The following is a 24,292-nucleotide window of genomic DNA, read 5'->3' as shown; positions in this document are numbered from 1 at the left end:
CAGAGGCTGAGGGGAAGAGGAGGCCTGCAGAGGCTGAGGGAGAAGGGGAGGCCTGCAGAGGCTGAGGGGAAGGGGAGGCCTGCAGAGCCTGAGGGGAAGGGGAGGCCTGCAGAGCCTGAGGGGAAGGGGAGGCCTGCAGAGGCTGAGGGGAAGGGGAGGCCTGCAGAGGCTGAGGAGAAGGGGAGGCCTGCAGAGGCTGAGGGGAAGGGGAGGCCTGCAGAGGCTGAGGAGAAGGGGAGGCCTGCAGAGGCTGAGGGGAAGGGGAGGCTTGCACTGCAGGTAGGGACTGGAGTAGAGAAGGGAACAGTGACTCCCACATTCTGAAGCTGTTAAGTGGCTGCAAAAACCTGAGGCACAACCTGCCTTCACCACAATGCCAGCCCTCCCTTTCCTATGAAAGGGGAACAGCTCTCCCCAGTGGCATGGTTATGAAGGGTTCGGAAAGTCCTAACTCCGTTCCCTGTGGGTCATATAAAGTTTATTTGTTAGTGTCACAAGGAGGCTTACGTTAACACTGCAATGAATTCACAATGAAAATCCCCTAGTTGCCTGTTTGGGTACACCGAGGGAGAATTTGCCATGGCCAATGCACCTAACCAGCACGTCCTTCGGATTCTGGGACGAAACCAGAGCACTCGGAGGAAACCCTCGCAGACACAGGGAGAATGTGCAAACTCTGCACAGACAATGACCCAAATTGGGAATTGAACCCAGGTCCCTGACGCTGCGAGGCAGCAGTGCTAACCGCTGTGCCACCGTACCTGGTCAATATACTTTTGTAAAACAGTTTATGGTCTTACCCCTTTCAAGGTGGTGTAGACGGGGATGGTCACGTTCTTGTAAATGAGGTGTGTGAAGGGTCCAGAGCTTATACTCGAGGGAAGGTTTGACACTGGAGAGAAAAGTGCAGAAGGTTAGCACAAGGATTAAGGTTTAGAGCTTAACCTGTGCTGGTCTAAACTGTAACCAGCCCTCACACTCCGCATTCTATCTGACTTCTGGCAATCCCCTATATTCTAACAGTGAGGAGAATTGGAGACTTGCCCTTGAAGCCAAGACATTTGAGGCACTTTAACTCTGGCAGGCAAACTGCAGGGCACCAACCAGACTTGTCACCAAATCAAGGCCTCAAATATCAGGCCAGGGAAACCTCCAGCAATGTAAGGGATCATGGGGGAGGGGCGCAACCGATAACTTTACAGCCCCCTGCTCCTCCAAGGCCCATGAACATAATCCAACACTTACCTTTACTGGGTCTATTTGGTTCTATCACCCTTGAGCCGGGTCAGAGTGAGTTCCAACCAGAGGCAGCCCCCCAGAAACCAGGATTGTGTTCCAATTTACATCGCAGGACCTTGATTTTCATATTGAAACAGGTGGCACTTTTGACAACCAACAGGGGGCCCTTTCAAAATGGAGGCATTGCTCCCACTCTTTAGGCCTCTGGACCCATTGTGAGGTCGCTACCTTTCCGTTAATGCTCAGTGGAGACACGGTCAAGGTGAAAGGCCCTTTATCACTTAGGCTGAGAATCGGGCCCTGGGATCAGTCCGGGCCCTGGGATCAGTCCGGGCTCTGGGATCAGTCCAGGCCCTGGATGTGACCCCGGGACCAGACCAGGTCCTGGATCTGACCCCGAGACCACAGCAGATCCTGGATCTGACCCCAAGACCACAGCAGATCCTGGATCTGACCCCGAGACCACAGCAGGTCCTAGATCTGACCCCGAGACCACAGCAGATCCTGGATCTGACCCCAAGACCAAGCAGGTCCTGGATCTGACCCCAAGACCACAGCAGGTCCTGGATCTGACCCCGAGACCACAGCAGGTCCTGGATCTGACCCCGAGACCACAGCAGGTCCTGGATCTGACCCCGAGACCAGACCAGGCCCTGGATCTGACCCCAAATGATGTGGAGATGCCGGCATGCGACTGAATTAAGCGCAGTAAGAAGTCTCACAACACCAGGTTAAAGTCCAACAGGTTTATTTGGTACCACGAGCTTTCACTCCTTCTTCTGATTCACCTGAAAAAGAACTGACACTCCGACAGTTTGTGCTACCAAATAAATCTGTTGGTCTTTAACCTGGTGTTGTGAGATTTCTTACTGTTCTTATCCCAAACTCAGACCAGGCCCTGGATGTGACCCAACCCCAGACCAGGCCCTGGATGTGACCCTGGGAGCAGCCTGCCTGCTGGGCAAAGAACCAGACCAGCTTTGGGTGGGTGACTTAGCTGGCTTTCGGAAAACCTGGATAAAATCTCGGTTAGTGGGATCTGGGCAGCTCTCAGGCAGATTGGGAACACGGGTCATTTTAATCGCCATTCTTTTAACCATCCATCATAGATTCATAGAATCCCTAAAGTGCAAGGGAGGCCATTCAGCCCATCGACTCTGCATCAACAACAATCTCACCTAGGCCCTATTCCCATAACCCCACACATTTACCCCGCTAATCCCTCTAGTCTACACATCTCGGGACGTTAAGGGGCAATTTAGCATGGCCAACCAACCTGACCCGCACAACTTTGGCTGTGGGAGAAAACTGGAGCTCCCGGAGGAAACGCACGCAGATATGAGGAGAACGTGCAAACTCCACACAGACAGAACCTGGGTCCCTGGCGCTGTGAGGCAGTAGTGCCACCATGCTGCTGCCCATGGTTTCTGTGAGGAGTGTGGGCAGGGTTACAATCAGCCCTCCCTATCTTAGGTGATCTGGGATAACACCTGCAGGGGTGGGCACCAAACTCTTTTATCAGCGAGACGGGCACCAGAGGTAAAGTTTACTTATTATTGTCACAAGTAAGGCTTACATTAACACTGCAATGAAGTTACTGCGAAATTCCCTTAGTCGCCACATTCCAGTGCCTGATGGGGTCAATGCACCTAATCAACAGGCCTTTCAGAATATGGGAGGAAACCGGAGCACCCGGAGGAAACCCACGCAGACACGGGGCGAACATGCAACCTCCACACAGTGACCCAAGCCGGGGATTGAACCCCGGTCCCTGGCGCGGTGAGGCCGCAGTGCTAACCACCGTGCCACCCCCACATCCAGAATAATCCGGGAGTTCAGCAATTGCTGCCTTCGGCTGTGAAGGGGTCAGAGAGTGTAAGGAGATAGCCAGTCCAAAAATGGCCACGAGACACTAGTTAAATCTGATGAAAACAGGCTCATCTCTGCCAAGGCCTAGCATTCATCTTCCCCTGCTGTCTCTTTGATTCCTCGTCAGATCTGCCTTCGTGCCTTCTGTTGGTTCCAGGCTTTGAAGTGGAGTTTGTGAGGATTTACCAGTAAACACAGCCCACATTCCTTAGGCTTAATTACAGGGGAAAGCTCTTCCTTTTATCTGGGATGTGAAGCGCAGGGACGGCGCTGGGGACCGCTGCTGCTCCTGTTGGCTAAGCTGCAGGGTTTCCCAGGGTCGGCTGCGCAGGAGTCAACACCCTGTGCGGCCAACTGCAAGAGGCTTCTTGTTGACCTCACAAGTGGACAAGTAAGGAAGGACCCCCCCCCACCGTCAAAACCAGGCGTCCCAGCCGGATGCCCGGAGGGGCCACCCACTCTGCACAAAGCAACTCCACTCAAAAGAGGCCTCGCTGAATTCACCAACTCTGGTCAGACGGATTCCTGAAGGTTTTGTCACGTGACAACACACCGTCCCCTGGCCCTCCTGCTCTCCATTACTGTCTGCATTATCTCAATAAATAACAAGCAACAACAATGTTCGAAGAGAATGAGAGTAAAAGTAAAACATCCGGTATGGTTTCTCTGCTGGATCTTTCTCTCCACGCCCAGGAAATTAATCTTCAATCTCCTGAAGACTCCGGGACCATCCTGGTGGGTTGGCAACCCCAGGCCTCAGGCCTGATGTAAACTCGCGTGGGGTGGGCACTAAGCCCGGCGACAATTTACTGAGGGAAGTATTCTGTTCACGTGCATACATTTAGTAAGCATGCTACAACCTAGGATTTACTAGGATACTTGATGGTTTGAATTATAAGGAGAGGTTGGATAGACTGGGACTTTTTTCCCCGGAGCGTAGGAGGCTTAGAGGTAATCTTATAGAGGTCTATAAAATAATGAGGGGTACAGATCAGCTAGATAGTCAATATCTTTTCCCAAAGGTAGGGGAGACTAAAACTGGAGGTCATAGGCTTAAGGTGAGAGGGGAGAGATAGAAACGTGTCCAGAGGGACAATTTTTTTCACACAGAGGGTGGTGAGTGTCTGGAACAAGCTGCCAGAGGGAGTAGTAGAGGCAGGTACAATTTTGTCTTTAAAAAAGCATTTAGACAGTTACATGGGTAAGATGGGTATAGAGGGATATGGGCCAAACATGGGCAATTGGGATTAGCTTAGTAGTAAAAGAAAGGGCAGCATGGACAAGTTGGGCCGAAGGGCCTGTTTCCCCGCTGTAAACCTCTATGACTCTATCCACCAGCAGGATCATAGAATCACTACAGTGCAGAAGGAAGCCATTCGGCCCATTGAGTCTGCACTGACTCTCCAAAAGAGCATCTTACCAAGGCCCACCTACTGCCCTATCCCCGTAACTTTGGACATTTACCATCAATAATCCACCAAACCTAGACATCTTGGGACACTGAGGGAGAATTTAACATGGCCAATCTATCTAACCAGCACATCTTTCGGACTGTGGGAGGAAACCAAAGCACCCAAAGGAAACCCATGCAGACATGGGGAGAACGTGCAGGCTCCACATAGAGAGAGACCCAAGATGGGAATCGAATTTGGGTCCCTGGCGCTGTGAGGCAGCATTGCTAACTAATGCGCCACTGTGCCATCCACATCGTCATCAGCCCACAGCATGTCACATGTGCCTTCAGACACCAACTATAGCTCAGAGCACTGCACTGAGGGAGTGCAGCACTGAGAGAGCGGCGCACTGAGGGAGTACAGCACTGAGAGAGCGCAGCACTGAGGAAGTGCAGCACTGAGAGAGCGCTGCACTGAGGGAGTGCAGCACTGAGAGAGCGCTGCACTGAGAGAGGGCAGCACTGAGGGAGCGGCGCACTGAGGGAGTACAGCACTGAGAGAGCGCTGCACTGAGGGAGTGCAGCACTGAGAGAGCGGCGCACTGAGGGAGTACAGCACTGAGAGAGCGCAGCACTGAGGAAGCACGGCACTGAGGGAGCGCTGCACTGAGAGAGCGCTGCACTGAGGGAGCGGCGCACTGAGGGAGTACAGCACTGAGAGAGCGCTGCACTGAGAGAGCACGGCACTGAGGGAGCGCGGCACTGAGAGAGCGCAGCACTGAGGAAGCACGGCACTGAGAGAGTGCAGCACTGAGAGAGCGCTGCACTGAGGGAGCGCTGCACTGAGGGAGCGCGGCACTGAGGGAGCGCTGCACTGAGGGAGCGCTGCACTGAGGGAGCGCTGCACTGAGGGAGTGCAGCACTGAGAGAACGCTGCACTGAGGGAGTGCAGCACTGAGAGAGCGCTGCACTGAGGGAGCACTGCACTGAGGGAGCGCTGCACTGAGGGAGGGCAGCACTGAGAGAGCGCTGCACTGAGGGAGCACGGCACTGAGGGAGCGCTGCACTGAGAGAGTGCTGCACTGAGGGAGCGCTGCACTGAGGGAGCGCGGCACTGAGGGAGCGCTGCACTGAGGGAGCGCTGCACTGAGGGAGCGGCGCACTGAGGGAGTACAGCACTGAGAGAGCGCTGCACTGAGAGAGCACGGCACTGAGGGAGCACGGCACTGAGAGAGCGCTGCACTGAGGGAGTGCAGCACTGAGAGAGCGCTGCACTGAGGGAGCGCTGCACTGAGGGAGCGCTGCACTGAGGGAGCGCTGCACTGAGGGAGTGCAGCACTGAGAGAGCGCTGCACTGAGGAAGCACGGCACTGAGAGAGCGCTGCACTGTGGGAGCGCTGCACTGAGGGAGCGCTGCACTGAGGGAGCGCTGCACTGAGGGAGCGGCGCACTGAGGGAGTACAGCACTGAGAGAGCGCTGCACTGAGAGAGCACAGCACTGAGGGAGCGCGGCACTGAGAGAGCGCAGCACTGAGGAAGCACGGCACTGAGGGAGTGCAGCACTGAGAGAGCGCTGCACTGAGGGAGCGCTGCACTGAGGGAGCGCTGCACTGAGGGAGTGCAGCACTGAGAGAGCGCTGCACTGAGAGAGCGCTGCACTGAGAGAGCGCTGCACTGAGGGAGCGCGGCACTGAGAGAGCGCGGCACTGAGAGAACGCGGCACTGAGAGAGCGCTGCACTGAGAGAGCGCTGCACTGAGAGAACGCGGCACTGAGAGAGCGCGGCACTGAGAGAACGCGGCACTGAGAGAGCGCTGCACTGAGAGAGCGCTGCACTGAGGGAGCGCGGCACTGAGAGAGCGCGGCACTGAGAGAACGCGGCACTGAGAGAGCGCTGCACTGAGAGAACGCGGCACTGAGGGAGCGCGGCACTGAGAGAGCGCTGCACTGAGGGAGCGCTGCACTGAGAGAGCGCGGCACTGAGAGAGCGCTGCACTGAGGGAGCGCTGCACTGAGGGAGCGCTGCACTGAGGGAGCACGGCACTGAGAGAGCGCTGCACTGAGGGAGCGCTGCACAGAGGGAGCGCGGCACTGAGGGAGTGCTGCACTGAGGGAGCGCTGCACTGAGGGAGCGCGGCACTGAGGGAGCGCTGCACTGAGGGAGCGCGGCACTGAGGGAGCGCTGCACTGAGGGAGCGCGGCACTGAGGGAGCGCTGCACTGAGGGAGCGCTGCACTGAGGGAGCGCGGCACTGAGGGAGCGCTGCACTGAGGGAGCGCGGCACTGAGAGAGCGCGGCACTGAGGGAGCGCGGCACTGAGGGAGCGCTGCACTGAGGGAGTGCTGCACTGAGGGAGCGCTGCACTGAGGGAACACGGCACTGAGGGAGCGCTGCACTGAGGGAGCACGGCACTGAGAGAGCGCGGCACTGAGGGAGCGCTGCACTGAGGGAGTGCTGCACTGAGGGAGCGCTGCACTGAGGGAGCGCGGCACTGAGGGAGCGCTGCACTGAGGGAGCACGGCACTGAGAGAGCGCGGCACTGAGGGACCGCTGCACTGAGGGAGTGCTGCACTGAGGGAGCGCTGCACTGAGAGAGCGCTGCACTGAGGGAGCGCTGCACTGAGAGAGCGCTGCACTGAGGGAGTGCTGCACTGAGGGAGCGCTGCAGTGAGAGAGATGCTACCTTTGAGCTGTGAGGTTAAATCGAGGGCCTCTCAGGTGGATGTAGAAAGATTTTATAGATTTTATAGTTCGAGTGCAAGGAAGTTTCTCCTCTGTCCTGGATAATATTTATCCACCGCCAGCACATAAAACCGATTATTGTTCTCTTAACGCTGCTTATGGGATCTTGCTATGCACCAACTAAGTGTTGCCTTCCAATGACTACACTTCAAAAGTATTTAATTGGTTGTAATATCTTCAAGTTGGAAAAGATGCCACAGAAAGGCAAGTCTTTCCTATAACTATACCAAGTGAAGAGGCCTCACAATCAGTTGAGGTGATGGGTTTCCTGGTGTTCCCTCTGTGCTGGGTAGGGTATGGAGCCTCACCAGCCGAGCACTGACTGAATGATTCTGCCTCATACCCACCATCTGAGAGCTACATAGCCATCCGGGCCTGCAGTTGAGGGATGGCGCCCCTCAAACAGCTACACTTACGTCTCTTAGAGGAGCTGCTTCCGAAGGTCACCTCCGACATCCTCATGCCAGACTTGGCCAGGGCATAGATCCGACCCTCCTGTAAAGACAAGGGAGAGACTCATTTGGGGGCCAGTCCCTGAGTACAAAGCTCACACCACTCATCTCAAAACACAATCCCCGTTTGAATAAGGGGCAGAGAAGTATAACTATTTAACCTGGAGGGGGGAGTCTCACTCACCGCGGCACACCTTCTCCTGAGTCAGAAGATTGTGGGTTCAAGCCCCACCCCAGGACTTGAGCACAAAACGTGGGCCAGCGCGGAGGGAGTGCTGCACTGTCAGAGGCGCGTTTTTCAGATGAGACTTTAAATTGAGGCCCTGTCCCATGGAGTGACTTTGAAGAAAAGCAGGAAGTGTTCTCCTCGCAGTCGTGGCCATTATTTATCCCTTAGCTGACATGGGCTGGAACAGGTAACCTCAGCCTGATCAGAGTGTGTGGAATCTTGCTGTGCGCGGACTGGTTGCTGCATTTCCTGCGCTACAACACCTCATCGGGTTGCAATGAATTTTGGGACTTCCTGAGGTTGTGAAAGTTGCTGAGTAAATGTATTCCTTTCTTTAACCCAGACACTAACCAGGAGCAGCCATGCAGTGACACCCACACCATGGAGAATAAGATATCCGTCTGCCTATCCCTCGGAGGATTGCTACTGGTCAGGTTTTCCACGTTGGTTATTCCTGGTGGAGATCTTCCTTTAAATTTCACCTTGTGCTCCGCTCCCACTGTCTCCCCTTGGGACAGGGATTCTGGGTTCCCGGGAGGGTTACAGGAATAGCCCCGTGTGTGGTCTGACCGTCTCCCAACCTCCAAAAGGGAAATAATGAACTGCACAATGGATAAAGAGTGGGGGAATTGGGCTAGTTGGAAATAGCCAGCACACACGATGGGCTGCATGGCCTCCCTGTGTGTTGCCCATGAGAAACAATAACTGAATGGTTAAAAGAGCTTAAGAAAGACAGAGCTGGGGTTTGTGCTGAGCTGGACACTGGAGGAGAGGCATTCAACGAGGGTGATGTAACTGACTGTGTCAAAGACTGCAAAGAGGTCAAGATACAGGGCATTTCTGTTGGATTATTTTTAGGGATTACAGACACACACACAAGCACACACACACACACACAAACACGTACACACACACAAGCACGCACACACACACAAATACGTGCACACACACACAAATACGTACACACACACAAACATGCACACACATACAAGCACGCACATGCACACAAGCACGTACACACTCATACACAAACACACACACACAAGCACGTACACACACACGAGCACGTACACACACACACAAACACATACACACACAAGCACGTACACACACACGAGCACGTACACACACACACACAAACACATACACACACAAGCACGTACACACACACGAGCATGTACACACACACACACAAGCACGTACACACACACAAACACATATACACACAAACACATATACACACACACGCGTACAATGGACACAGTTTAATTCTGGAATGTCGAAAGTGGGCAGAGCAAATGAAGATTGAAGTCAGAATATTGATATCAGGGTGACCTAAACAGGCTGGGGGTATGGTATCTGCAGATAAGACTAAGAGATGGCCTGATAGAGATGTTTCTATTTATCAAGTATTGATTGGGTAGATGTAGAGATGCTTTCACATGTGAAGGAGCCAAAAGTAGGAGTGATGAATATAAGATAATCACTAACAAATCCAATCGGAAATCCGGGAGAAACGCTGTCACCCAGAGAGTGGGTGGAATGTGGGAGTTGCTACCACCGGGAATGGAGTTGATGTACTTCAGGGAAGCTGGATAAAGACGAGGGAGAAAGGGGTGGAAGGATATGCTGGTCGAATTGGATAGCGAGGGGTGGGGGGGGGGGGGGGGGGGTGACTCAAATGCAGCTTGAGCACTGACAGGGAGCTGAATGGCCTGTTTCTGTGCTGTAGTTCCTACATGGTCACATGTGATTCATGATGAATAAGATCTGTTCAACTATTTGCTCTGCTAAATAGGACTGCATTTTGCCACTTTGTCACCCCCCTCTCCCCTCCACCCCCCCCCACCCCACCCCACCCCCGGCCCTCCCCACCCCACCCCACCCCATCCCTGGGCTTGTAAAAGGATTGGTTGCCATGGCAATGGTGTACACCTACTTGCCAGCTCCACAGGTATTGGTCTGGAGGCTGTGGAGGCCAGGGCCAAGTGTCTGGGTCACTCAGTGACGGTCTGGTGGCCAGGCGATGGAGGTGGACACCCGGATTTAACCAATTAAAACCCAAGGGCTGTTAAATGGCAGTGGGCCAATTTGACCAGTCAAAGTGAAGCATCCAGCTGTGGAAAACGCAGCCCATACTTAAACGATTCCACATATAGAACAGCCATCCGATAGACAGTACTTATAGACTGAAGCCACGTACACCATGAGTCAGTTTCCCAAGGAAGCTCAGATATGTAATCCCAGTAATTGGTGCCTTCCTGTGTTTTGGTTAACAAAAAAGCTGCCTGTGTTTGAGGAATCAGCTAACCATCTCCTCAAGGCGGGAACCGCATAATCACCTAGTGTGTTTCCGTGGCAACTCCAGGCAGTGCTCCTGGGGTGAATGGGGGAGGAAGGGGGGGAAGTTCTGGTCAGGAGCTGGTCAGGTACACTCTTGAGGAAGGTGGGTCTGCCCCCTGGCTGGCTGGAGGATCTGGGAGAGTGAACAGCTCAGTTTAAGGGTGCTGACCCAACCATGTACCAGATAGGTCAAGATGCCAACTCACAATGTGATAGCAGATGCTCACTGTTCACCCATGATGATCCTTTTTTAAAAAAATCTTCATTCTTTCATGGGCAAGGTTGGCATTTGTTGTCTATCCCAAAATTGCTCTTGAACTGAGTGGTTTGAGGCTATTTCAGAGGGCAGTTCAGAGTCAACCACACTGTAAAGTTTATTAGTGGTAGAAGTAGGCTTACATTAACACTGCAATGAAGTTACTGTGAAAATCCCCTAGTCGCCACACTCTGACACCCGTTCGGGTACACTGAGGGGGAATTTAGCATGGCCAGTTCACCTAACCAACACGCCTTTCCGACTCTGGGAGGAAACCGAGGAGATGGGGAGAATATGGAGGCTTCACACAGACAGTGACCCGAGCTGGGAATTGAACCCAGGTCTCTGGGGCTGTGAGACAGCAGTGCTCATCACTGTGTCATCGTGCCACCCTGTATTCCCTAATTGGCCTTGAACTGAGTGGCTTGCTGGGCCATTTCAGAGGTCAGAGTTAAGCAAATTGCTGTGGATCTGGAGTCACGTGTAGGCCAGACCAGGTAAGGACGGCAGATTTCCTTCCCTAAAGGACATTAGTGAACCAGACTTTTTTTTACAACAATGGTTTCATGGTCACCTTTACTTAGACTAGTTTTTAATTTAATTATATTTAAATTTCACCAGCTGCTGTGGTGGGATTTGAACCCACGTCCCAAAGCATTCCTCTGAATTACTAGTCCAGTAATATTAGCACCAGGTCACCATCTCTCCTGCAGCAGGAACAGGACTACTTCTCCCAGTCCAATCCCAATCCCTCACCACCCCTCTCTAGTGGGTCTGGAGTCACAGGTAAGCCTGACCAGGTAAGGATCCTTAGCCGGTCAGGCCTATATGTGACTCCAGACCCACAGCAATGTGGTTGACGCCTAACTGACCTCTGAAATGATCAAGTGAACCACTCTAGATCAATTAGGGATGCTCAACAAATGTTGCCCTTGCCAGCGATGCCCACATCCCATGAAAGGAATAGAAGTAAAAAGTTGTCTCCTCCATTCATTTAGTCTCACCTCCTTTCAGGTGCTACATTTCCAAAACCCAGGAAAAAAATAACTCCCCTCCTGACTTCCGAAGCCTTTCCATCATCTACAAGGCACAAGTCAGGAGTGTGATGGAATGCTCTCCAGTTGCCTGGAAGAGTGCGGTTCCAACAACACTCAAGGAGCTCGACATCATCCAGGACAAAGCAGGATTGGCACCCCATCTACAAACATTCACTCCCTCCACCCCCAACACACAGCAGCAGTGGTGTGTACCACCTACAAACATTCACTCCCTCCACCCCCAACACACAGCAGCAGTGGTGTGTACCACTTACAAGATGCACTGCAGCAATTCACTAAGAGTTCTTTGACAGCACTTTTCAAATTCATAACCTCCACCGTCTAAGGCAAGGACAGCAGCCAGTATCTGGGCACACCACCACCTGGAGGTTCCCCTCCAAGGCACTCACCATCCTGACTTGGATACTGTTCCTCCACTGTCTCTGTCAGAATCCTAGAACGCCCTCCCTAACAGCACCGCGGGTGTACCCACACCATATGGACTGGAGTCATTCAAGAAGGCCGCTTATCACCACCTTCTCAAAGGCAATTAGGGATGGGCAATAAATGCTGGCCTAGACAGCAACACCTATATCCCATAAATGAATAACAAAAATACTTATTTGCTGTCCATACAAGACAGTAGATGTGGTGATATTTACTAATTAATGTACTGATTAAGGCCAGAAGAATGGTTTACTTGAAGGCATGCAGCTTTGTAGCTAAGATCAAGCATCAGATGAAGCCCAACGTAGGTGCAATGCCTCATCTTGTCAGCTTGGATCTTGTTTGTCTCTCTGTGGGGACCTTGAATTGGATTCAATTGGAATTTGAATTTGGTTTTTGGAGTAAGCGGGGAATGGATTTGGCTTTGCCGGATCCACTCTGAGAAATGGCTTTGTAACTTTAAGAATGGAGTAAAAAAACATAAACCGACCTCTATTAAACCACAAAGTGGATGCATTGGAACTGAATGTCTGCATAATCCAGAAGTCAAATACTATATTAACCCTTCATCCCCCAGTCCCTCCAACTCTCACCCCACTGCCTCCACTCTCCCGCTGACACTGTCCCACCCAACCCTCCCTCACTCCGCCACCCTCACAACCCTGGATACTGGGGGAGGGGAACTGGGGGAGGGAAAGCCCTATTAAACAGGAGATGAGAGAGAGAGCATGCTGTTACACTGGGGTGGGAAGCCCCATTATACTGGGGTAGAGGGGAGGGGATTCTGCTCCCTTAATCTTTGGAAGGGACAATCAATGATGGCCCAGCAAATGACACCTGCATCCAGTGAAAGAGTGAAAAAATTAAATCCTTGGGAGGGACATGTGCCATAGCCCTGGAAGGCCTAGTCTCGGGAGGCAAAACTCTGGAAGGCATAGTCTCAGAAGGTATAGCCCAAGAAGGCCGAGCCCTGGGAGGCAAAACCATGGAAGGCATAGCCGAGGAAGGCCTAGCCCCAGAAGGTCTAGCCCTGGAAGGCTTAGCCCTGGGACTCAAAACTCTGGAAGACCTAGCCCCGGGAGGCGCAGCCCCAGAATGCCTAGCCCCAAAAGACCTAGCCCCGGGAGACCTAGCCCCGGGAGGCCTAGCCCCAGAAGGCTTAGCCTCGAAAAGCCTAGCCCCGGGAGGCCGAGCCCCAAAAGGCTTAGCCCCGAAAAGGCTAGCCCCGGGAGGCCTAACCCCAGCAGGTTTAGCCCAGGGAGGCCTTGCCCCGGGAGGCCTTGCCCAAGAAGGTGAAGCCCCGGAAGGTTATAGATAACTTACAGCGGATTCCATTCCTATTGGAAGGGAGTTGTTTGCTGTTGTATTATGTCTATCCTAGTTTGTGATTTCACAATTTATTGTTATGAAGTTATACTGTATGTTGGATACATTTTGATGAATTGTTTGAATAAAAAGGAAAGCTGGGAGGTAGGCGCAGGCCTGAGGGTTGTTACATCGAGACGGCTGGATCCACGGGGAGACTGATTCGGAACGTTGTGTGGGAAATGTTTAATCTTACCCATGAGGGGAAGCGATGTAAGGGTGGTGGTGGAGGTTTGCTGATCGAGACACGGTTGGTGTTTTCAGGATCCAGCGCCTCCTCTTTCGACAGGGCTGGCGATGGAGAGCAGAGCTCCTGTTTGGGACAGGCATCACACTCTTCAGTTTCCATCTGCTCGGGAACGTCATCGATGTCCGTCTCCTGGACCTGGACGGGTTGCCGTGGGAACGCCACGGGCTTGAGGGAGCAGATGTCGATACAGACGATGTGGTTGAACCTCTCCACACCGGGCTGCGGCTGGCTGTAGTGTTTCTTCGCCAGCTGGATGCTGTCCCTCGGCACCAACGGAGTCCGCACCTTGGGCAGGGTCATGCTGGTGCCAATGCTGCCCTCCTTGGCGGTGAAGGTCGGCAGAACGGGCCTTGGCGAGGGCAGTTTAACCGCCGGCACGGGGGCAACACCGGGGCTTAGCGCATTGGTCTCACTTGAGGAGGAGGAAGAGTCCAGCCTCTGCGAGCGGAGCTTGCTGCTGAGTTCATCGGATGAAGCATCCTGGTCCGTGGCGGGCTGCACGGTGCTCGGTGAGGTACTCTTGTTGTCCGCCGACGCTTTCGGTACAGTGGGCTCTTTAGCCGTCCGTAAAGGAGCCTGTTCGGCCCTCGCTCCCTCGAGCCGGGAGCTGCTTTCCGCTGTGACTCCTGGCTGACCGTCAGGGGATGACCCCACAGGCTCCAAACTGCAGGCCTCTGTCCTTGCGGCTGACTGGGCCGGACTGCCGCTCCGCTGATCCTGTGTAGCGCCCAGGCTCCCTTCCTCCGCCGTTACCCTAGAGCTCTGCTGGAGCACCTCCTTCCGGTCCTCGGAGGGCAACTTTGCCGCCTGCTCGGGTTTCTCGAGGGTGGGGAGGGCCTGTGGACTCGGTGGCACAGGAGAAGTTTCTGAGGTTTCTGTCACGTCTGCTCCTGGTCTCTTGCCTTGTAAATCTGTTCAATATAAAATCAGTCTGTGTTACTCTGAGCCCCAGCGGACTGTAACAGTCAGCTTCAACTCTGCTGGAGATAGTTCCTCAATCAACTGCTAATTGGGCAGTGAGTGCAGGCTTAACACAGAGCGACTGTGGATTGGGAAATGATAGAGGGCGGGGGGGTGTGTCAGAGGGCGGGGGGGGGGGGGGTGACAGAGGGTGGGGGGGGGTGACAGAGGGCAGGGGGTGTGACAGAGGGCGGGGGGTGTGACGGAGGGCGGGGGGGGTGTGACAGAGGCCGGGGGGTGTGACAGAGGGTGGGGGGTGTGACAGAGGGTGTGGGGGGTGTGACAGAGGGTGTGGGGGGGTGACAGAGGGCGGGGGGTGTGACAGAGGGCGGGGGGGTGAGACAGAGGGTGGGGGGTGTGACAGAGGGTGGGGGGTGTGACAGAGGGCGGGGGTTGTGACAGAGGGCGGGGGTGTGACAGAGGGCGGGGGGGTGTGATAGAGGGCGGGGGGTGTGACAGAGGGCGGGGGGTGTGACAGAGGGCGGGGGGGTGTGATAGAGGGCGGGGGGGTGTGACAGAGGGCAGGGGGTGTGACAGAGGGCGGGGGGTGTGACAGAGGGCGGGGGTGTGACAGAGGGCGGGGGGGGTGACAGAGGGCGGGGGAGATGAGCAAGGGCGTGGTAGCAAGGGGGCATTACTGGAGTGTGTTGGAAAATTTGCATGTTGGGGCTGGGTGTGGGGATTATGGGTGGGGCGGTCATGGCAAATGGGTTGCAGATGACTCTTCACAAAAATATTCTCCTCCCCCCCATATCATCCAGGAGAATATGCTGCAGAACCCCCACCCCCCACGCCCACATCACCGCAGGAGAATATATATCCTGCCTCGGAGAAGTCAAGTCCCTCAGCTGAATGAGAAACAAATGCTACTGACACTGGCAGTTTCCCCAAGAAAAATTAATAGGTTTATTTGGAGTATTGCGTGCAGTTCTGGTCACCACATTACCAGAAGGACGTGGAAGTTTTGGAGAGAATGCAAAGAAGGTTCAGCAGGATGTTCCCTGATCTCAAGGGTGTTGACTATGAGGAGAGGTTGAACAAACTAGAATTGTTTTCAGAGGAAAGACGGAGGCTGAGGGGAGACCTGATAGAGGTGTACAGAATGATGAGAGGCACAGACAGGGTGGATAGTCAGAGGCTTTTTCCCAGGGTGGAAGTGTCAGTTACAAGGGGGCACAGGTTCAGGGTGAGAGGGGGAAAGTTTAAGGGAGATGTACGGGGGAAGATTTTCACACAGAGAGTGGTGGGGGCCTGGAACGCGCTGATAGAGGAGGTGGTGGAAGGAAGCACATTAGCAACATTTAAGAGGCATCTGGATGGACACAGAGAGAATAGAGGGATACAGACCGAGTAAGGGCAGAAGGTTTTGTTTCAGTTTAGTTAGGGCATCATGAGCGGCACAGGCTTGGAGGGCCGAAGGGCCTGTTCCTGTGCTGGACTTTTCTTTGTTCTTGATTTGGCAAGAACAGCGTGATGGAAGTAGGCAGGACAAGAAGAAGGTTTGCAGAGGTACGTGTGAACACAAATGTGTTTAACACATGGGGCGTTCTGCAGGAAGGTGGAGTTTGAGGCAGAAGATCAGTTAGAAGAAGAGCAGGCCTGAGGAGCTGCTTGGAATCACTGAGCAGTTGTCACACAGAAGGAGGCCATTCTGCCTGCTGTGTCCTTGACAGCTCTCAGCATCAGCTAGTTCCATCTCCTGCATTTTCCCAGTCGCCCTGCAAATGTTCTCTCTGGAGATAATCAGCCAATTTCCTTTGGAAAGTCAGGATTAAATCTGCCTCCCCCACACCCTCAGGCAGTGTATTAGGATCCTATCCATTGACTGTGAAACCAGCTTTTTCTCCAATCCCTCTGGTGTTTGTGTCATTCCTGTTCAACTGACATCCTCTCATTCTCAATCCTTCCCCCAATGGCAACAGGTTCTTCCTAACTACTCTGTCCAGATCCCTCATGGTTTTGAACACCATCAACTCTCCCCTCAACCTCTTCTCCTAGGGAGCAATCCCAGCTTCTCCAATCCATCCTCATATAACAGAATTCCATCATCCCTGGAACCATTCCCGTGAATCCTTTCTGCACTCTCTCTAAAGCCTTCGCAACCTTCCGAAAATGCAGAATTGGACGCAAGTTGAAGTGGCTGAACCATTGGACTGTCCGCTTAAAGTTTATTTATTAGTGTTGTAAATAGGTTGCAATGAAGTTAGTCGCCACACTCCAGTGCCTGTTCGGGTACAGTGAGGGAGAATTTAACATGGCCAATGCACCTATCCAGCACGGCTTTCAGACTGTGGGAGGAAAACAGAGCACCCAGAGGAAACCCACGCAGACACGAGGAGAACATGCAAACTCCACACAGACAGTGATCCAAGCTGGGAATTGAACCCGGGTCCCTGGCACTGTGAAACAGCAGTGCTAACTACTATGCCATTGTATAGCTTATTCCTTCTCCCATTTCTTATGTTCCCATACAGTCAGGCATCAAGTCTACCATTAAAAGCAAGCTACTTGGGCCCACTGTAATGAACCCCATGATAAAACTGGGGCTCATTTAGTATGTCGAAGGCGAGGATAGGGATTCACGCCCTTTGTTCTTGCAATCTGAGAAATGAAATTGTGTTGACGAAAATCCGTCAGTTCTGACCCTTGCTTCATTTCTCTTGTTGCAAAAAACAGCTCAGCTGATGGATTGGCAATGTCTGAAAGCTGATGGGCATTCCTATTTGTTAATCCCTAGTTATTGAATAACAAGGCACAGGACTACATTTCAGACCTGTAAATCTGTTACCGAGTTCCGCTGAGTCACTCAGTCAGGGAAACGGTCAAACATTAAACCGCAAGATTAGATATTTCCAAAGCCAACTAAGTGTCTGTCTATTCAATCCCTCAGGTAATGAGTTCGGTTGTTACCACCGGAGCCATTTCTATAACTGATGTTGTTTGGGAGTGAACCTTGGTAATATTCCTGTCAGAAAATGAGAGTGACTGAGCTCCAGTACAGCTTCATTAGTGACTTGCACTTATTCAGCACCTTTCACTTCCTTATAGTGTCCCAACTTGCTTGACAGAATTTTATTTTTCTCTGCTTTTTTTCATGAGATGTGGGCATTGCTGGTGAGGCCATCGTTTATTGTCCATCCCTAACTGCCCTTGAACTCAGTGGCTTGCTGGGCCAATTCAGGGGACTGTTAAGAGTCAACTACATTTTTGAAGATTTGGAGCCACATGTAGGCCAGACCAGGTAAGGATGGCAGATTTCCTTCCCTAAATGGTTTACCATTACTGAACATGCTTTAATTTCCGATTTATTAACTGAATTTCAATTCTATCAGCTCTCATTTTAAAAAAATATTTGTTCATGAGATGTGGACATCGCTGGCTGGGCCATTAATTGCCCTTGAGAAGGTGGTAGTGAGCTGCCTTACTGAACCACTGTCTCCACGTGGCATAGGTACACCCACAGTGCTGTTAGGGAAGGAAGTCCAAGGGTTATGACCCAGAGTCAATGAAGGAATGATGATTTTTTTCCAAGTCAGGATGATGTGTGGGCTTGGAGGCAGCTGGTGGTGGTGCTCCCTGCTGCCTTTTAGGTGGTAGTGGTCACTGGTTTGAAAGGTGCTGTCAGACCTGGGCCTCTGGTTTACTAATCCAGCGACATTACCACTAACCTTTCCAGCTCTCCTGCCTCCTAAGGTGCTGCTCCATCTATCTCTTTACTAAGGTTCTGATCAGCTGTCTGAATGTCTCCTTCCGAGACTTGCTGTTAGTATTGGTCTGACTTGCTGCTAAGCACCCTGTGACACTTTCCAGGGTTATTATATAAATACAGGGCGTTGATACAGCTCTCTGTATCTATATATAAAATCACTGCATCTAGTCAGGCGTACTGGATTCTCACAGCTACACAAGCTAGTTCAAGACAACTGATGGCTTCAAATCTACAAAACACTGAAGATATTGGGTGGCGTGCTGGCTGAGGTGGGAAGATCAGCATGTAGCTCTCCAGCAGCACAGCTGAGTTTTCGCTACAGACTTTAGCACTTTAGCACACTGTTTCTGGATGGTTGTGGGGAGCATGAGGGTGGTTTTCCCTGTCATTCTGTTTAGGGCAGGGTAGGGCCTGATACACAGAGATCAGGATGCCATCTTTAAAGGGCGCTCCAATTTGTGATAAAAATACACATATATATGCATATATTTTTAAATGCTCTCACTGCCATCTTTGTTTCTACCTTTTGCTGCACATTCACCTGGGATGGCAAATTAAGCTTGTAATGTAATAAAGGTCGTTGCCTTGAGGGCTTTAGCTGATGGTGATGGTGTAAATGGGATGGGCTGTCCAGTACACACCCACCTTTCTCTTCACTCCCCCACAGGAATATATTGGGCCACTCCGGCCAATTTTATCCATTTTTATGCAATCTCACGCGTGAATGGGTTAAACATCCATAACCTTCTCCAGTCCCTACAGCCCTCCCTATCTCTGCAGCCTCCTCCAGCCCCTGTTATCCTCCCTATCTCTGCAACTTCCTCCAGCTCCTACTACCCTCTGTACCTCTGTAACCTTCTCCAGCCCCTACCACCCTTCCTATCTCTGTAACCTTCTCCAGCCCCTACCACCCTTCCTATCTCTGTAACCTTCTCCAGCCCCTACCACCCTTCCTATCTCTGTAAACTCCTCCTGCCTCTACTGTCCTCCCTATCTCTGTAACCTCCTCCAGTCCCTACACACCTCCATATCACTGTAAACTCCTCCTGCCTCTACTGCCCTCCCTATCTCTGTCACCTCCTCCAGTCACTACACACTTCCATATCACTGTAAACTCCTCCAACCCCTACAACCCTCCCTATCTGTCACCTCCTCCAGTCACTATACACCTCCCTATCTCTATAACTTCCTCCAGTCAATACACGCCTCCATATCTCTGCAACCTTCCCAGCCCTTACAACCGTCCCTATCTAAATCACCTCCTCCAGTCACTACACACCTCCCTATTGCTGTAACCTCCTCCAGCCTCTGCAACTGTCCTTATCTCTGTAATCTCCTGCAGCCTCTACAGACCCTCCATATCACTGTAAACTCCTCCAGCCCCTACAACCCTCCCTATTTCTATAGCCTCCTCCAGTCACTAAACACCTCATAATTCTGTAACCTTCTCCAGCCCCCACAACTCTCTGTATCTCTATAACTTCCTCCAGTCACTACACACCTCCATATCGTGATATGGAGCCCCTGCAGCTTTCCCTGTCTCTAGAACCTCCTCCAGCCTGCACACCCCTCTCTGTCTCTATACTTCCTCCAGCCCCTACAGCCCTTCCTATCTCTATAACCTCCTCCAGCCTGCACACACCTCCCTATCTCTGTGACTGCCTTCAGCCCCTGCACACCTTCAAATCTTTGTAAACTCCTCCAGCCCCTGCCATTTGGGGCACTGCTGCCTCACAGCGCCAGGGACCTGCATTCAATTCCCAGCTTGGGTCACTGTCTGTGTGGAGTTTACATGTTCTCCCTGTGTCTGCATGGGTTTCCTCCCGCAGTCTGAAAGACGTGCGAGTTAGATGCATTGACCCAAACAGATGCCAGAGTGTGGTGACTAGGGAATTTTCACAGTAACTTCATTGCAGTGTTAATGTAAGCCTTACTTGTGATGAATAAATAAACTTGTTTTTTCTCTCCCTAGCTCTGTAAACACCTTCCATTTCATAAAACTCTCCTTCTCTCTACAACTTCCACCAGCCCCTAAATACCTCCCCTATCTCTGTAATTCCAACAGCACCTACACACCTCCCTATCTCTATAAAACACTTCCATTCCCTACAACCTCCTTATCTCTGCAATCCCCTCCAGCCCTACAACCTCCCTATCTCTGCAATCCCCTCCAGCCCCCACACAACTCACCACTGCAACCTCTTCGAGCTCCTACACATCTCCCTCTTTGTAACCTCCTCCAGTCCCTACACACCTCCATATCTCTGTAAACTCCTTTAGCCCCTATACACCCCCTATCTCTGTAAAACTCCTTCAACCCTTACGTACATCTATGTCTCTGTAACTTCCTTCAGCCCCTACATATCTCCCTATCTCTGTAAACCTCCAGCCCTACACACCTCCATATCTCTGTAACCTCCTCCAGCCCCTACATACCTCCCTATCTCTGTAATCTCCTCCACCTCCTACACAACTTCCTTTCTTTGTATCCTCCTCACCTCCTACATACCTCCATATCTCTGTAACCTCCTCCAGCCCCTACCACTCTCACTATCTCTGCATCATCCTCCAGCCCTTACATCCATCCACATGAAACCTCTTCCAGCCCATACAACCCTCCCTGTTTTTGCAACTTCCTCCAGCTCCCACATACCTCCATATCTTTGTAACTTCCCTCCAGCCTCTAAACAATCTCCTATCTTTGCAACCTCCTCCAGCCCCTCCACACATCCATATCTCTGTAAACTCCTCCAATCCTTGCAATCCTCCCTACCTCTGCAATCTTCTCCAGCCCCTACATACCTCCCTATCTCTGTAACCTCCTCCAGCCCCTACACACCTCCCAATCTCAGTAGCCTCGTCCAATCCTACAACCTTCCCTATCTCTCTAACCTCCACCATCCTGCACCCACCTCCATATCTCTGTAACCTCCTCCAGCCCCTACATACCTCCATATCTCTGTAACTTTCTCCAGCCCCTACACTCTCCCTATCTCTCTAACCTCCACCATTCTCCACCCACCTCCATATCTCTGTCACCTCCTTCAGCCCTCCATTTCTCTAACCCCCTCCAGCTTCTATATCACTCCTATCTATGTTTGCTCCTCCAGCCAAGTGACCCACTTCCAGACTCAGGAATAATATCACTGTTCATGGATCACCGTTGGGTTACATTGCACCACTGGGCCAGCCAGTGATGGCTCCAAGCCCTGGTTCAGTGCAGCGCTGCTATCTATTAGAAGAGACTTTGAACCAAAGTCCCATCTAACACTGAGGAAGTGTTGGGTTAGAAATCTGCCCTCAATTCTCAGGAGCTCAGAGGCAACAACCTCCCACAAGCAATGAATTACTTTTGAGCTCTCATTCTGGCAGTAACTTCAAGAAGGTGCCACTCAATTCACACACAGCCAGTTCCCACTAACAGCAATCTGACAGCTAAGCTGAAAATGTGATTCTGTACTGTTGATTGAGGGATAAGTATTTAGCCGGGACATGCACAGAGAGAGAGAGTGAACAGTGCACAGAGAGAGAGAGTGAACAGTGCACAGAGAGAGAGTGAACAGTGCACAGAGAGAGAGTGAACAGTGCACAGAGAGAGAGTGAACAGTGCACAGAGAGAGAGAGTGAACAGTGCACAGAGAGAGAGAGTGAACAGTGCACAGAGAGAGAGTGAACAGTGCACAGAGAGAGAGTGAACAGCGCACAGAGAGAGAGTGAACAGCGCACAGAGAGAGAGTGAACAGCGCACAGAGAGAGAGTGAACAGCGCACAGAGAGAGAGAGTGAACAGTGCACAGAGAGAGAGAGTGAACGGTGCACAGAGAGAGTGAACAGTGCACAGAGAGAGAGTGAACAGTGCACAGAGAGAGAGAGTGAACAGTGCACAGAGAGAGAGTGAACATTGCACAGAGATGGAAAGTGAACAGCGCACAGGGAGAGAGAGTGAACAGCGCACAGAGAGTGAACAGTGAACAGAGAGTGAACAGCGCACAGAGAGAGAGAGTGAACAGTGCACAGAGAGAGAGTGAACAGTGCACAGAGAGTGAACAGTGCACAGAGAGAGAGAGTGAACAGTGCACAGAGAGAGAGTGAACAGCGCACAGAGAGAGAGAGTGAACAGTGCACAGAGAGAGAGTGAACAGCGCACAGAGAGAGAGAGTGAACAGTGCACAGAGAGAGAGTGAACAGTGCACAGAGAGAGAGTGAACAGTGCACAGAGAGAGAGAGTGAACAGTGCACAGAGAGTGAACAGTGCACAGAGAGAGAGTGAACAGTGCAGAGAGAGAGAGAGTGAACAGTGCACAGAGAGAGAGTGAACAGTGCACAGAGAGTGAACAGTGCACAGAGAGAGAGAGAGTGAACAGTGCACAGAGAGAGAGTGAACAGTGCACAGAGAGAGAGCGAGTGAACAGTGCACAGAGAGAGAGAGTGAACAGTGCACAGAGAGAGAGAGTGAACAGTGCACAGAGAGAGAGTGAACAGTGCACAGAGAGAGTGAACAATGCACAGAGAGAGAGAGTGAACAGTGCACAGAGAGAGAGAGTGAACAGTGCACAGAGAGAGAGTGAACAGTGCACAGAGTGAACAGTGCACAGAGAGAGTGAACAGTGCACACAGAGAGAGACTGAACAGTGCACAGAGAGAGAGTGAACAGTGCACAGAGAGAGAGTGAACAGTGCACACAGAGAGAGTGAACAGTGCACAGTGCACAGAGAGAGAGAGTGAACAGTGCACAGAGAGAGAGCGAACAGTGCACAGAGACAGAGTGAACAGTGCACAGAGAGAGAGTGAACAGTGCACAGAGAGAGAGTGAACAGTGCACAGAGAGTGAACAGTGCACAGAGAGAGAGTGAACAGTGCACAGGGACAGAGTGAACAGTGCACAGAGAGAGAGTGAACAGTGCACAGAGAGTGAACAGCGCACAGAGAGAGAGAGTGAACAGTGCACAGAGAGAGAGTGAACAGCGCACAGAGAGAGAGAGTGAACAGTGCACAGAGAGAGAGTGAACAGTGCACAGAGAGAGAGTGAACAGTGCACAGAGAGAGAGAGTGAACAGTGCACAGAGAGTGAACAGTGCACAGAGAGAGAGTGAACAGTGCAGAGAGAGAGAGAGTGAACAGTGCACAGAGAGAGAGTGAACAGTGCACAGAGAGTGAACAGTGCACAGAGAGAGAGAGTGAACAGTGCACAGAGAGAGAGTGAACAGTGCACAGAGAGAGAGCGAGTGAACAGTGCACAGAGAGAGAGTGAACAGTGCACAGAGAGAGTGAACAGTGCACAGAGAGAGAGAGTGAACAGTGCACAGAGAGAGAGTGAACAGTGCACAGAGAGAGAGAGTGAACAGTGCACAGAGAGAGAGTGAACAGTGCACAGAGAGAGTGAACAGTGCACAGAGAGAGAGAGTGAACAGTGCACAGAGAGAGAGAGTGAACAGTGCACAGAGAGAGAGCGAACAGTGCACAGAGAGAGAGTGAACAGTGCACAGAGAGAGTGAACAGTGCACACAGAGAGAGACTGAACAGTGCACAGAGAGAGAGTGAACAGTGCACAGAGAGAGAGTGAACAGTGCACACAGAGAGAGTGAACAGTGCACAGAGAGAGAGTGAACAGTGCACAGAGAGAGTGAACAGTGCACAGAGAGAGAGAGTGAACAGTGCACAGAGAGAGAGTGAACAGTGCACAGAGAGAGAGAGTGAACAGTGCACAGAGAGAGAGTGAACAGTGCACAGAGAGAGTGAACAGTGCACAGAGAGAGAGAGTGAACAGTGCACAGAGAGAGAGAGTGAACAGTGCACAGAGAGAGAGCGAACAGTGCACAGAGAGAGAGTGAACAGTGCACAGAGAGAGTGAACAGTGCACAGAGAGAGTGAACAGTGCACACAGAGAGAGACTGAACAGTGCACAGAGAGAGAGTGAACAGTGCACAGAGAGAGAGTGAACAGTGCACACAGAGAGAGTGAACAGTGCACAGAGAGAGAGTGAACAGTGCACAGAGAGAGAGA

At 52.1% G+C, this 24,292-nt stretch overlaps 1 protein-coding gene across 1 annotated transcript in view; it reads right to left on the bottom strand.

Annotated features, from left to right (window-relative positions):
* LOC145352743 (pleckstrin homology domain-containing family H member 1-like) overlaps positions 1–24,292 on the bottom strand; it is a 150,184-nt gene that overhangs the window by 53,216 nt on the left and 72,676 nt on the right. Inside the window, exons 7-9 of the mRNA XM_080203010.1 lie at positions 13,568–14,532; positions 7,659–7,737; positions 801–892 (exon numbers count right to left, since the gene is read on the bottom strand). Of these exons, the coding sequence (XP_080059136.1) occupies positions 801–892; positions 7,659–7,737; positions 13,568–14,532 (1,136 nt within the window). The remainder of the gene's footprint in view (positions 1–800; positions 893–7,658; positions 7,738–13,567; positions 14,533–24,292) is intronic.

This window comes from Carcharhinus amblyrhynchos, chromosome 14 (genome assembly GCF_965287045.1).
Source record: "Carcharhinus amblyrhynchos chromosome 14, sCarAmb.v2.hapA, whole genome shotgun sequence".
Lineage (NCBI taxonomy): Eukaryota > Metazoa > Chordata > Chondrichthyes > Carcharhiniformes > Carcharhinidae > Carcharhinus > Carcharhinus amblyrhynchos.
The sequence above is the reverse complement of the archived record's forward strand: the minus strand, read 5'-3'. Positions and strand labels throughout refer to the sequence as shown.